This window comes from Mus caroli, unplaced genomic scaffold (genome assembly GCF_978045245.1).
Source record: "Mus caroli unplaced genomic scaffold, Mus_caroli_1 scaffold_2, whole genome shotgun sequence".
In the NCBI taxonomy this organism is placed as follows: domain Eukaryota; kingdom Metazoa; phylum Chordata; class Mammalia; order Rodentia; family Muridae; genus Mus; species Mus caroli.
Genome location: NW_028227257.1, coordinates 37703389 through 37718078, shown reverse-complemented (window position 1 = coordinate 37718078; position 14690 = coordinate 37703389). Strand labels below are relative to the sequence as shown.

Below are 14690 nucleotides of genomic sequence, written 5' to 3'. Positions count from 1 at the left end.
TCCTCTGTTGAGAAGGAAGTTTGCATGTTTAACAAGTTTTCAGGATAATGACAAAACTACAGTTTGAGAACTTTATTCAGAATAAAGAGAATTATCTGTGTATTTCGATTTGTCTATCTGGTGTGTGTGTGTGTCTGTGTGTGTTTTCTACTTTCACAGTCTATTAATAATGTAGAGCTAATGAAGAGTATGAAGATACACCTCGTTATTCAAAAATCTAGATCATACTTTATTAATTATTGTAAGTATGTACTGTTTATTGCTGGGAGACAAAGTGCTTCTCAGAAAGCAGGTAGAATGCTTAGACAAGAAGCATCCATATTAATTCTGTCACCCATAGAGAAGGTGAAATAGATATCCACCATATAGCTAAATCAGATTAGCCTCTTCTTTACAAAGGGACTTCTGAAGTGAATATGACAACAGTTCCCCAAACTGGTTATTCAAGAGACACTAGTTGGCTTGCACATATATTTTTATTAAAATGAGAACTTTAGTCATAAGTGTGTATCCTGTGCAGAACTCAACAGGGTAATCTGATGGAAAGTGATGGGCTGAATAGAACCTGGGCTGAATAGAACCTGGGCTGAATAGAAATTAACATCAAAGAGGCCCCCTGAGAGGCGATGGAATATTAGCCTTCATGCAATGCACACCTAAGAAACGAAGGGGATTTTTCTGGAACTGGCATTTTGGAACACACAGAGCAATGCTGTCTGATGGATTGCTCTCTGTTTTGAAATGGTATTTGTATCTCTTTGGCTAGAGACCTTTTATTGCATTTTTGTCCTCTAACAAAGACGTATGAAGCTTGAAGGACTGCATAAAAGGGCAGGAGCTCTGTGCCCACACTCCATCAGTCCCCTAACTATGTTCAAATTTGGAGTGCCATGACTCCCTACCTCCTGAGGCTATCATCTGCTTTTATATAATGTCGTTCTGCTTCCTGCTACTGTCAGGAAAAGAAGCCCTGCTAGAAATATGAGTAAACATGACTGAAACAAGCACACTGCATGAAATAATGTTGAAGTAACTTCCATTTAATTAATACGCAGCCATAAGAGGTACTTTCCAGATCAAAAGTACTTTCTTTTTATTGTAACTCAAATACCAAAATATCAAGGAACTTTTCATATAATACCATAGTGAGTTGCAGTCATAAAGAAAAAAAAGCTATCATTTGGAACTCAGGGCATAGTTCTGCCTAAAGTTGTTTAGCTGTTCTGGTTTTCATCATAAACTTTAAAGGTTGGTATATTGGTTAGACTTTTCTTTATTTTTAAAACACTTTTCTTAGGGTTTCTCCAGAGACAGATGAACACACCTTGTGCAAGCACATATGGAATGCAGTTATTATAAGGAATGGCCCATGCAATTACAGAGGCTGACAAGTCTCCAGATCTTTAGGCAGGAACTTAATCCCCAAGAACCTGCAGCACAGCTCCCCTCTGGGGCCAGTGCCTGCGAACCAGAAGACCAATGGTACGGATCTAGTCCAGCAGTTCACAACCTGGGGCGTCATGACAGATATCCTGCATATCAGATCTTTACATTATGATTCATTATAGGAACAAAATTGCAGTTATATAATAGCAATGGAATAGTTTTATGGCTGTGGGTCACCACAACATGAGGAACTGTATTAAAGAGTAGCAGCATTAGGAAAGGAAATTTAGAACCACTGGTCTAGTCTGAGTACTTATAGGCTCAAAACAAAACAAGAACCAGTGTTTCAGTTTGAATTCAAAGGCAGAGAAGAAACTGTCAAAATGTGAAAGCCATCAAGCTAACACTGGGGCCAAAGGACCATGAAGTTCACCCCTGATACAACTGAAGATCAGCTATTTTGCCCTATGGGGACTCCTATGATTTCCTGAAGCTCACCCGTGTGGGGAAACTATCTACTTTTCTCAGTCTTCCAACTTAAATGGTAATCTCCAGAAACACTCTGACACACACACACACACACACACACACAGAGAGAGAGAGAGAATGATGTGCAGAAAAGACCATATAAGTTTCAGGTTATCAAGCCCCTTCACTGCAGGTATTTTGACTGTTCATATTATATATATATATATGTGTGTGTGTGTGTGTGTGTGTGTGTGTGTATGTGTATACATACACATATATATACATATATACATATATATACATATCAATACATATATACATATATAAAAATAATATATACATATATATACATATCAATACATATATACATATATAAAAATAATATATACATATATATACATATATATATACATATATATACATATATATACATACACACACATATACACACACACACATAGTGCCAAGTGTTTCCCCTCTACATGTGATTAAAATTAAATAAATAAATAAATAAATAAATACCTGTCCTGAAGCAAGGATCTAAATGTGGGGATAGTTTACTCAGAAGGTAATCCCAGGAAATACCAGAAGGAGAAAGAAGAGAGACTGGGAAGGAAAGAAAGTCAATAGGTTAAGTTCTAAAGCACTTACATTCTACTGCTAGGTTTCGAGTTGGGTGAGGAAAGGAGACTTATGGAAACCATGTGGAACAAGCTTGGGGTGTTTGTGGATGAGCTTGAGCTACTGGGAGCTGTTACTCCAGCGTGGCTGGCTGGCTCCTGGGACATATTAGTTATATAGACTTTCTTGAACCAGCTCTAGAAAGCAAAGCAAACTCATGGGCAAAGGACCCAGGGGGCAGAAGTCAAGCATGCATGTGTTTTAAAGTGCCAGTGAACAAGGGTGTGTAACAAAGAGACTATCTTTTCTTGTAAGCAGCTGCCTCCTCTCTTTATCACCAGTGACCCTCAGCTTACTCTTTAGATTACCCTCTACCTCCTCTGAAAAGCTTCTATGGATTCCCTCTGGTGTTGCTGTCTCTTCTCTGTCTGTGATAGAACCTCTGCTCACCTACAGCATCATGTCAGTTCCTGCTCTGCTTCTGCCCACGGTCTGCTTGTCATGACCTGATTGGTGATTTCTGTTAAGAAAGGGATTCTTGACCTCTGCCTTCAAGGACTACTATGCTTCTTGTATGTTGTAGACCTGAATAAATAGTTACCAAATGAGCAGAAGTAGAACACTAGTGTCATATTACCAAATAATCAGAAGCTTTGAAAGCTTATTCAGTGCTAGCTTTGGGTGTGTGTGCACACATCCCCAGTTCTAGGAGAGCTGGCTGCATTACTACCCCTCCTTTTCATATTAAGATACTGAGGATTGTGTTGTTTTATGTCACTTTCCCCACATTGCATGGCTGTTTGTGGTTTGTCCATTTAGTGAAAAGGTCTTTATCTTTTCTATTACATAAAATAAAGGGCAGGGTTTACCAAGAAAAGACAAAGGACCTCAAGATGTTGCTTCTTTCACCCCCATAGTGTTCATGACATGGGTATTTGGAAGGCAGAGCCATTCACCAGTGCTGGAACATGATATTTTATGCAAGTAACAATTTACCATTTGATGATGTTTCAATACCTCTTCTAGAAATTGCATTCCATCATCTAACTCAGTCCTCAAAACAAGTTTATATAATAGACATTCTTATCATCACTCATTGTGACTGAGGAACCTGAAACCCAGAAAAAATAGACAACTTTCCAAAACTATATATCTAATAAATAGGTGGGCTAAAGAGCCAGTAGGTAGACCTGAGTTCAGATGTCCTTAGAAATTTTTTTTGTTTTTGTTTTTGTTTTTCGAGACAGGGTTTCTCTGTGTAACCCTGGCTGTCCTGGAACTCACTGTCGACCAGGCTGGCTTCGAACTCAGAAATCCACCTGCCTCTGCCTCCTGAGTGCTGGGATTAAAGGCATGTGCCACCACTGCCTGGCCAAAGTATATTTTCCTAAGACAGTGAAAATAAGATCCATGAAAAATATACAGTTAATTCAAACTTACATCAAATAGATGGTCTGGAAAACAGTCACAGACATTCTTTCTGATTCAGCTGTCTCTTGTCTATCTCAGTTGAACCTGCATCAGAAAATGCAAACTTTGACTTAAAGAGTATAGATGAAAAGAGAGAGAGAGACAGAAACAGAGACAGAGACAGAGACAGATATTCACTATCAGGAACAAGGCAGATAGAGGAAGGTAATGAAAAATACTATAGATTATGCTCCAAAGTTCTGTGCTCTAGAAACTTGGTCTTCAATCTAATGCCATTAAAATTCTAGGCCATTTTACAGATAATCAGATCATGTGGGCACTACCATAGAAAGACATTAATGTGGTCCTCACAGGACTGGGTTAATGCTCAGATTTTATACTTATAGGATAGAGAAAGAGAGCTGTGTCTTTTCCTGCTATCTTTCTTACTATTAATGTGTGTGTGTGCTTATTTAGTAATACCATCTGCATATCGTAATATAGCCAGTGGTGCTCTGTTCAGAGGCCTGAACAGATGGAACCGCACTATCTTATACTTTTATCCTCCAAAACCATGAGCTAAATATACCTCCTGAATCTGTAAAGTGCCCACTTCAAGTATTTTGTTATAGCAACATAAAATATACTAACATCAATAATACCTTGAGGAAAGAGAGAGTAGTTGAATGTTGCGATCTGTCTAGGTGATAACACAAATGTCACAGGGTAAGGAAGCTACTTGGAACCAGATATTGTTGACCTTAAGTATCAGAGGGCAGAATCAGTTTTTCTCTTTGCACAGGGGGTAGGGGGGAAGTGTTATTATGAGGCTGTAGACCAGAGTAAAACTGTATTAAGATTGGGCTGGCAGCCACATGTGAATGGAAAGTATGTCAAAGAAAGAAAACAGAAGGAACTACTGGGAAACCTCCAAGACACATAATTCAGAGGAATTATTAGAATGGAGTGCAGTAAAGTAAGCAGGGGGAACAACCATGGGGGTGTTGACTCTAATTTAGTGCCTGGGCTGCTGTGAGAAAACACCATACATAAATGAGGAGGCCTATAAAATAGAAATTTATTTCCCACAGGCCAGAATGCCACTTCTAGAGCCTGCTATGGCCCATGTTCCTTACATAGTACCTTCTCTCCATTCCTTAATGGAAGAGCAAAGACTGAGCTTCAACTTGACTTCTTCCTTTAGGCAACAGATCTCATTCATCAGGGAGTCCACCTTGGTGATATAATCATTTTTCAAAGATCATGACTTTGGGGATAAGACTCAACAAATAAAGGGATTCCACACATTCAGACCAAGGTAATAGATATAAGGAGCATTCAAGAAGAGACACAGCAGGCTGTAAGTTCATAGGAGTAAGTAGTTAGGGTAGTATGCAACTGAGGCAGGAGGATTGAGAGAATTTTTTACATGGCATTATTACAGCCTTGGCTACACAGGAAGACCATTTCTCAACACACACACACACACACACACACACACACACACACACACACACAAAGAGGGGGCAGGGTAGAGGAGAAAGAGGAAAGGAAACGAGCGTAACCCGGCAAGCATGCCATCATAGTGCAGATGAATCATACATCTCTGTCCATTTAGAAGGTGTTATTCTGGGAAATGAAGGGGATTGAACCGGAAGGAGACCACCAGTAGAGTCTGTGGGAGCAGGTGGCATATGTTGGTGTGGGTCTGTCCATTGTGCTGACATTGGAGCACTGCACACATGCTGTCCATGAGTGTAGACTCAGGGGACTTAAAGTTTGTGGGTAACACTTTCAAATAATTAAAATGTCCAATGGGACCACACATACTTTGTATAAATAAAACACATTGTGGTCCTTATATGTTGTCATAAACAGGAATGTAACCTCTGGTGTTAGGTTCTGCTGGAAGAGTGCACTTTCTTCAAGCTCCACATGATGATCCTGAACAAATGGCTGCTCTAGTACTGCTCTCTGCTCTCCTTTTGTGTTTCTTTTGTTATTCGATGAGTCAAACTGGACAGTTCTGTTGTTTCTTACTTTGATGTGAGTCTTATCTTTCCTTTTCCAACAGATGATAACAATGAAGGAACAGATGCTGACATGAAAGAAGATTCAGGTAATAAGATTGTAATTTTATTACTTGGAGTAACGTAGGGAACTTATTCAAATCCTATAATTTTTAATGAAAGACAGAATAAGATTAAGAAAATATAACATTTTAAATGTGTGTTCAACATCGTAAAATAGGAAGGCAGCCATAGTAACTTTTAGGCAAATATAGTTACTATGTTTGAGTACTAACTTTCAAGTTTTTGCAAGAGTAAAGGAACAAAATAAAAAAGAAAGAATGAAAGAGAGAGAATGAGAAAGAAGGAAGGAAGGGAGGGAGGGAGGGAGGGAGGAAGGGAGGAAGGGAGGAAGGAAGGAAGGAAGGAAGGAAGGAAGGAAGGAAGGAAGGAAGGAAGGAAGGAACGAAGGAGGGAGGGAGGGAGGGAGGGAGGGAGGGAGGGAGGGAGGAAGGAAGGAAGGAAGGAAAGACATTTTGTTAGCATAGTGAGGCAATTTGTAAACCACCACCACATCTTTGTGTTCAAGTAAACAGTTCGCTTTGCTGATAAGCTGTGGCTGAGGAACTCCAGAGCAAAGCAGGTTTACTCATCCAATTCTCTAAGATCTGGGTCTCAAAAAGACAGGTTCTAGGGTCTTCCAGAAATTCTTATCTTCTTGCCTGGATGGTGACTGGCCTCAGCTATGAGCAGAAGCCTTATTGGGGGCAATTTCTGAATTTCTACAAAGAGATCTGGACGATCTAGAAGGCATTCCAACATGGTAGCCAGCTGATTTCACCTTGAAGGAGTCAATGAGCCCAGGAGATGCTTCACCTCCCCAATGTCAAGGTTTAGAAATCACATAACAATTTTGTTGAAGATATTTGCTGTTCTGGCAATTCCCTCCTGGGCCGGGCAGATACCTCTCCTCTGACAGGGAAGGTAAAGATGGCCTATTCAGCCATCAGTGGAAAGAGAGGCCCATTGGATGTGCAAACTTTATAGGCCTCAGTACAGGGGAACGCCAGGGCCAAGAAGTGGGAGTGGGTGGGTGGGGGAGCGTGTGGGGGACTTTTGGGATAGCATTGGAAATGTAAATGAAATAAATACCTAATTTAAAAAAAAAAAGAAATCACATAACATCACTTCTTCCATTCTACATGGTGGTGGTTCTTCACTGCTCATGAAACCTCAATTGTCCCTGTGGCTATCTTTGATGAATATCCCATAGCACTTACAGTTCTCATTATTAAGATAAATCCCAACCATTCAAGAAAGACCAGGATCCCAAAGGAACCTGTTGGCTAAATTTATAAGTTCTGGCCTAAGGGAGCTGTTCAGTGTGTCCTTAACCAGTGATTCATTAATCCATAGACTTGAATGCAGTTCTAGCTACACCATTTGTTAACTTTTAACGCTCTTCTACCATATTCATGGGTCACTTCTGGGGCAATAATCCTCACCATATTGTTTCACATAGAAGACTCAATGAGATAATATACCTTAAATGCTGTTCACAGTGCTTAGCTCTCTATAAAGCTACACTATGCTGTTACTTTCTGTTGTCTTTTTCTCATCCATGGAGCTAATTATATGATTAAGAGAAGCGTATTCTCCATTTCAATAGTCAAAATGCTCTTGACATGAAATGGGGTCAGCCTTCAAATTTTAAAACAGATATCTGAAAGATTTTAGTCTTGAGTATGCTGCTGATAATCTTTGTCTGAGAAGCTCCATTTAACAGAGCTTCAGATACTGATGTCAAGGATCTCATTGACTGAGAGTTGATTAAAATGGACATTCTCTGCATTTGTTTAATTCTGTCCCTCTTGTGGTGACCCACTCACTGCATAGAGAAATAACATCTGCTCCCTTCTTAGAAGCTCACTGGAGTAATAACCCATGCCTTTTTTCTATTCTTCTCCAGTCTAAGACATGTCTGATTTGTAAGATTTCCTTCTCTCCACAAAGGCAATGGACTCAGCTAATAGAGGTAGATGAAGTATCAGAAAGTTCCAAGCAGGAATGGAGGGAGCAGAGGAGAGACTGCAGGAGCAGCTCCTGGCTCCCTGCCTATGTTCCCTCAGCACCTATTCTTGGCTCTGGATGGAAACTTTCTAATGATAGCTTTTATGGCCCCCAGCTGAGTGTTTTTCTCTATTCATGAAAGAAAACCCAATATTCTGGTGAGCTAGTTCTCCAGAGTAGCTCTCCAACCACCTCTGGGCTAAAAGTTGATTTCCCAGGATTCCTGTGGAGGGGGTGTACCTCAGTGAGAGTTCTTGTACAAGGACTTTGATTCAATCTCCAGATACACCACACACACACACACACACACACACACACACACACACACCTAAGACATATCTGGGACAAGTTTTAGGTTATGCTGTAGTTAGTATGGTCCAGTAGAAATATATGAGTTTCATATTTAATTTTGTATTTTCTAGTACTTGCATTAAAATAAATAAATAAAATTCGCTTTAGTAAAATTTTATATAACACACTCATCCAAAAACATTATCATTCCAACATGTAATCAACAAAGAAATTCTGTTACATACTGTGTCTAAGTTTTAATACTAAATCTTTGACGTCCATGCATATTTTGTATCCATATCTCAGTTCACATTAAGCCAGCACATTTAAGTCCTCACTGGCAATATTTATATGGCTGGGAAATTAAATAGCCTGATTCTATACCCTCACCAAGTAGTCTCCAATAGAGTTGAGTCTATGATGCCCATGCTAGGACTTATCATGAATGTATGCAGAATTTTCTGTCTTCCTTTTCTTACCTTGATTCTGTAGTCCTTTTCTAATACTTCCTGAGATAAACTCTCAAATTATCTACTTGTACTCAAAACACTGTCCCAGTATCTGTACCTGGGAGAGTGTAAAACATTCTCTAAGACAAGAATGTCGCTTGATTTTTGTGAAAAGTAAATCCCAAGATGAATTTTTTATAGAAACTTCAATTCTATTTTATTTTATTTTCTTCACTATTTTTAATTATTTTGTTCATTTACATTTCCAATGCTACCCCAAAAGTCCCCCACTCCCACTTCTTGGCCCTGACGTTCCCCTGTACTGAGGCATATAAAGTTTGCAAGACCAATGGGCCTCTCTTTCCACTGGTGGCCAACTAAGCCATCTTCTGATACATATGCAATTAGCGACACGAGCTCCAGGGGGTACTGGTTAGTTCATATTGTTGTTCCACCTATAGGGTTGCAGATCCCTTTAGCTTCTTGGGTACTTTCTCTAGCTCCTCCATTGGGGGCGCTGTGATCCATCCAATACCTGACTGTGAGCGTCCACTTCTGTGTTTGCTAGGCCCCGGCATAGTCTCACAAGAGACAGCTATATCAGGGTCCTTTCAGCAAAATCTTGCTAGTGTGTGCAATGGTGTCAGTGAGAAACTTCAATTCTTATGTCCATAGAGTTTGTCTTATTTCTAAAAAATCTGCTCTAGAATAAGTTGCTCGGGACCAGTTTTATTCTTAGTTATTCTTATTCATTGCCTTACATGAAGTGTCCTTGGAGGATCTTCAGCTCTAGGGACCATCCCTTCTCAGCCAGCCTATGTTCCCATGGATCATTTGCCTCAGTGCTACAGGTACACATTTCTAGGCAAAAGCACTTGACTTCTTAAGTAGAGTTAGCTAACTATCCACATCATTGATTCATTTTAAGAAATTATTGAAAGGCAGGAGGACTCCACAAGCTAGAATCAGCATTTGAGGTTTGGAGTACTATCATTTCTGATTCGAGTACAATCAGATTTCCAGAGAGTTCTGCCATCAGCATCTGGATGAGTCTGACTCAGTGGCCCATGATGACACGACAGAATGGATGTGGGAAGCTAGCTTCCATCTCCTAATGTTTGAGTGTTGAAACCATGGGAGATGCGTGTACCAGATGGTCCATAGCATTCCAGCTGGCTCTGCCAGACATTGGTGTGCAGGTTGACTTTATTCTAATCTCACAGTCCTTGTATATTGGCCTGCAAGATGAGCCAAGGCCTCCTCCTAAGACCATCCACTTCTGCCTTCCCTCCACCATGCATCACCTCTTTTGACAGAGGTCATAAAACTAGAGAGATGATTAAGAATACAACTGACCTAACGAAGGGCTACTTGAGTTACTCAACTTAATAACAGATGCTATATATAAATTCAATGAAGTGCTTCTCACCTGGCTCTCTGAGTGGTTTGAGTTCTGATGGAAGGCTTCAAATGATTCTGCAGATGGGATAATATCAGCCATGTACATTTCAGAGCTACCAATGAAAGAGCTGAGGGAGAGACAGCACAACTGATTGATGTGAGGGAGCTCAGGTCTGGCTTAGCACACCTCTTAGCACACCTGATTTCAACTGGGCGTTCACCTATGCAGATCACTGGACATGCATGAGTTTATTTCATACAACAAAGAAAACTTTCATTATGGAGGCTTCAAATAGTTGCTGCTTAAATTGTGCAGCCAGAATTTGAATCCAAGTTTGACTTACCCCAGAATGCATGAGAATAAGTTTTTGCTCTGGTCTCCAGACCCTAAGAGCAAATGGAGGCATAAGAACCTCAAATAGAGTTGATAGATCTTCAAGGTGACGTAAGACATAAAAGACATAAAAGAAGCAAGCTGGCTTAAACACTTAGAAATTTTAGCCCTTTAATCAGCCATAATTCCAGCATGGCAAATGGTTGCCCCATGTCCTTCCATCTCAACAGCCACACACTCTTTACTTGGACCAGTCTGAGCCAGCAGAACTCTACCTACATCAAGTGTCATAATATTGCTTGTCTGGGGGAGGGGAAGGGTAACCATAAGGGTAGGAGGTAGCCATCCTTAGGGCTAGGCTCCAGAGTCCAGCCTTTGCCAGAAGCAGGCAACCTAAAACAGTGCTTACCAAGAAAGCCCATGGCATTGTTTTCAAAGAGAAATAAAATCAGCTTCTTCAGCTCCCTTCAGAGCAAGAGGGAGTAACTCTCCTGCTGAGCCTCAGGTAGAAACCTTTGCACAGAGGTCATGTTTATCGGTGACTTTTACCTGAACATCTCGTGGGCATCAAGAAATGATCAAATACTCATGAATTTCCCCCATGCCCTTATATGCAGCATGCTCCCTTGTCCACCAAACACCTGCAGTTTATGATAGAAAATGTTAGTATTTGGGAGTATTATGATATCTTTAAATGTAGGCAAGCAGATGTCTTTGAAAAAAATCTCCCCTAGACCATAAGAATTTCTATTAAGGTGGGAAATCACAAATTTGGAATGCAATTATCAAAACCCTTGGTGTAAGCAGCCCTGGTTTGGAGTTGCATTTTTCATCTCTTGAGATTCTCACCTGGCCCCAGGACAGAAGCACTCTTGAGAGTCCAGTGGCCTAGATCCTCTAATGGTGAGATCACAATGTCACCTTGCCCACTTTGTGACTCCATGGACTGGATATTTGTACGCAATGAGCTGTTTGAAAGACCTCATTTCTGGTTTTGCTGAAACCTTCTAGAGGGTCAGCAAGCATGTCACACCTGTGACAGAAGTCAGAAGTCACTAATGCAGTCATTGGCAATATTTTTCATCCTGGCCATCATAATAACCTCAGCCATGACTGACTTGTGACCACATAAAACCTCGCTCGTGCCCCCAAACCTTTGTAAACTGTGATGCCAAAATTTGTAATAGCCCTTCTATCAGATGTTTTTTTTAATTGTTGTTCTGTTTCTTTCTTAACAATTGAGAGAGAAGGGGGAAAATTAGTTAGACATAGTTCCATAGTATAATTTTAGAATTCTGGAATGAGCAAACAGCTGCTGAGAGTATAAGAACTAGGCATAGACCTATTAGATCTTAGACTTAAAGAAAGGACCAGTGAAGCAAAAATAAAATAGACTGTAAAATGAAATTCTCACTGTACTGCTCAGCGCCAAGGATACAGGAGGGATTCGAAAAGAGAAGTGCCCTTTGCTCACAGAATTTAGAGTTGGTTGAATGTGTATATAAATGTACAAATAAAGACATAAACAAAGGAGCAAGATAATTCCAGATCCAAGTGGCGGGTTTTTGAAAGGCTTCACTGATAGGTGTTTTACATTATGGAATTAGGGAAAGCTTTTCTAGGGAGGGTTTGGTAGGACTGAATTTAGCCTGGAAAACAAAGTAAAACAACAACAACAAAATGATCCAAAGTAGGCAGAAATGTGATGGAGATACTGGAGTAGAGACAGCAGAAAAAATCCTGAGGGCAGGAATCAGCCTAACTGTGGTTCAAACATAAAAATAAATTAAAGAGGGGCTGAAGAGATGGTTCAGCAGTTATGAGCACTGGCTGTTCTTCCAGAGGCCCCAGGTTCAATTCTCAGCACTCATATGGCAGAGCTCACAACTATCTGTAACTCTAGTTCTAGGGGACCCTACACCTTCTGTAGCTTCTATGGACACTGCACACATATGGTACACAGACATACATGCATTTAAAACATCCATGAATATAAAATAAAAATGGGGGAAATACAAAAGGCAAATGAAAGATGAAACTATAGATGCCAACAGGGCCACATGGCACATTGTGTTCTAGAGCAGAAGTAGATGAGGATGTTCACCCTAAGTAGTGATTTCAAACAGGTGAGCACCCTGCATCTGATTCATGTTTTCAAAGCTCACTGTGTAGAGAAGCAGAAGCACAGTTCTCAGAAGAGGAGAGCAGAAGGCTAGAGACACAGAAGGCCAGGAGGTTCTGCTGACTCGAGTGCCAGCACAATTCCTAATAGATGGGTCTAGGATATGTTAGGGTGGAGATGGCAAGATTAGTTGGTGTGGGCAGAAGATGAGCCTAGGTTTGGATGGTGATACCTAGGTTTTAGTTTAAACTGGTTGGTAGATAGTATGCAATGCCATCCAGACATGGAGTACCACAGAGAGAAGTTGGTCCACATGAGGTGTAGTTCAGACTGCTTTTAGGTTATGAGATTCCTGATATGGGTTTAGTGAAGAGAAACCCTTAGGCCTTGGAGGGTAGTGCACTTAAGCCCCAAGCCTTGCATGGAGTAATGGTAAGCGTGCCTTTGAGACCTAGGACCTGGGAAGAAGGTCAGCTGATAATGACTCTAACCTTAGTTGAGGCCCCAGTCACCCCACAAAGAGTACCAGGATCCCAGAAAATAGATTTCTTGGGTTCCCCATTAATGAAAGTTAAAAGGAAGATAGAGTATTGAGGAGTTCATTGGCATAGGCCAGAGCATCTAGTCTTAGAGTGAAGAAGGAGTTGTTACTGGGTTGAAAATGGAAGGGGAAAGCCATAGAAGATATCCAGCCCCAAACAAAAGCCACCCAGCCAGGAAGGTAGAAGACACTGAGCTCAGGAGGAAGACGAAGCTGAATATGTAACTCAGAGCTGGCAAACATTCTAATCAGATGGGGGTGGACTGAGAGATGTTTTGTCAAGCTCCCTTCAGTTTTTACTAGCCCCTGTGGGTAGATTGAAGAAAACATTGAGGAAGTTGTTAAACACAATAGTTTAATTGGGGACATATGAGAGATCTGCTTAGATTCTAGATTACAAAAGAAGCCTCTTAAATAGAAGCAGCATCTTTTCCAGTCCTCCTGTTACCTCAAAAGATGGGGTGACATTGTATTTCATTTGCCCTCCTTTGAGGACTAAGAAGAAAGGTATAATGGCACCTGCTAAGCCATGAAATAAAAAGCAGAATGCCCTGGACTTCCTGGGGAGAATTATTCAAATTTTTAATAAAGCTCTTGTGTATAATTTGACATTAGTATGAATCATTAATGATGTCTACAGAAAGATGCTGGAGCTTAAGTTTAAGTCTGTGTAGTAGAATGAAAAATCCAAGCTCCTTGCCAAAATTTACTTCAGCCACATTTACAGATGGATCTATAGTCAAGACTTAATTAAGTGCGTGCGTGTGTGTGTGTGTGTGTGTGTGTGTGTGTGTGTGTGTGTGTGTGTTGGGCAGAGGTTACTAAGGAGAAACATCTTTAAATTTTAACACATTCTGAACCTTACTGGTAAATATTTAACTAAGAATTAATAAATCTTTGTACTTCCAGAAGGGCCAGAGCCTAAAGGCCTTTCTCCACCCCACAAGAAGAGCAAAGCAAAGAAACCAGAAAGTTCAAAAGACTCCAGTGAAGGTGGGTTCTGTGCCTTGATGACAAGCTTTCATTTCATTTGTAAATTATGTGTATACTTCCAAAGTTAGGTATTCTCAAGGGTTGAAAATGCCACAGAATAATTGTACTATGCCTTCCTAATTATGCTCAGTATCTTTTGTGAATATGAGAAGTCAGATTTGTTGTGTTAAAGAAAAAGAAAAACACAGGTTTTACAAAGTCACATTCTATGCATGGCATATTTTGCACTTCTATAAGGTGAAATTGTGTGAGTTGTATTAAAAACAAGTGTTCTTATACCATGTGGTCTACACATGATGACCAATGCTGTGGCTATTGTCTTACTGGGATCCTCTGTTTTTGTCATGAAGATGTTTTTAGGGATTCCAGAATCAAACCTCAGAAAGATGCTGCAGATATCTCTCTTCTATTTTTCTATGGGCCATTGTATCTGGATATTTTACAGTGAGTGAACAAGTCCTTCTGGGCTAAGGTTTCTGAAGAAATGGTGCTGTTTTGAGTAGCCCTAGCACAGCATACAGTCATGCAGATTTTCTCTGAGAAGTGGATGGGGTACGTTTTCCAGGTATAGCTTCTGAACGTTAGAAGACATATG

At 40.4% G+C, this 14690-nt stretch overlaps 1 protein-coding gene across 9 annotated transcripts in view; it reads left to right on the top strand.

The window, feature by feature from the left end:
* Positions 1-14690, top strand: part of Macrod2 (mono-ADP ribosylhydrolase 2) — a 2026591-nt gene that overhangs the window by 1840440 nt on the left and 171461 nt on the right. For all 9 annotated transcript variants that reach the window (XM_085833735.1, XM_029471909.2, XM_029471907.2 and 6 more), the window contains exons 10-11: positions 5960-6004; positions 14012-14095. In XM_085833735.1, coding sequence (XP_085689861.1) covers positions 5960-6004; positions 14012-14095 — 129 coding nt within the window. The remainder of the gene's footprint in view (positions 1-5959; positions 6005-14011; positions 14096-14690) is intronic.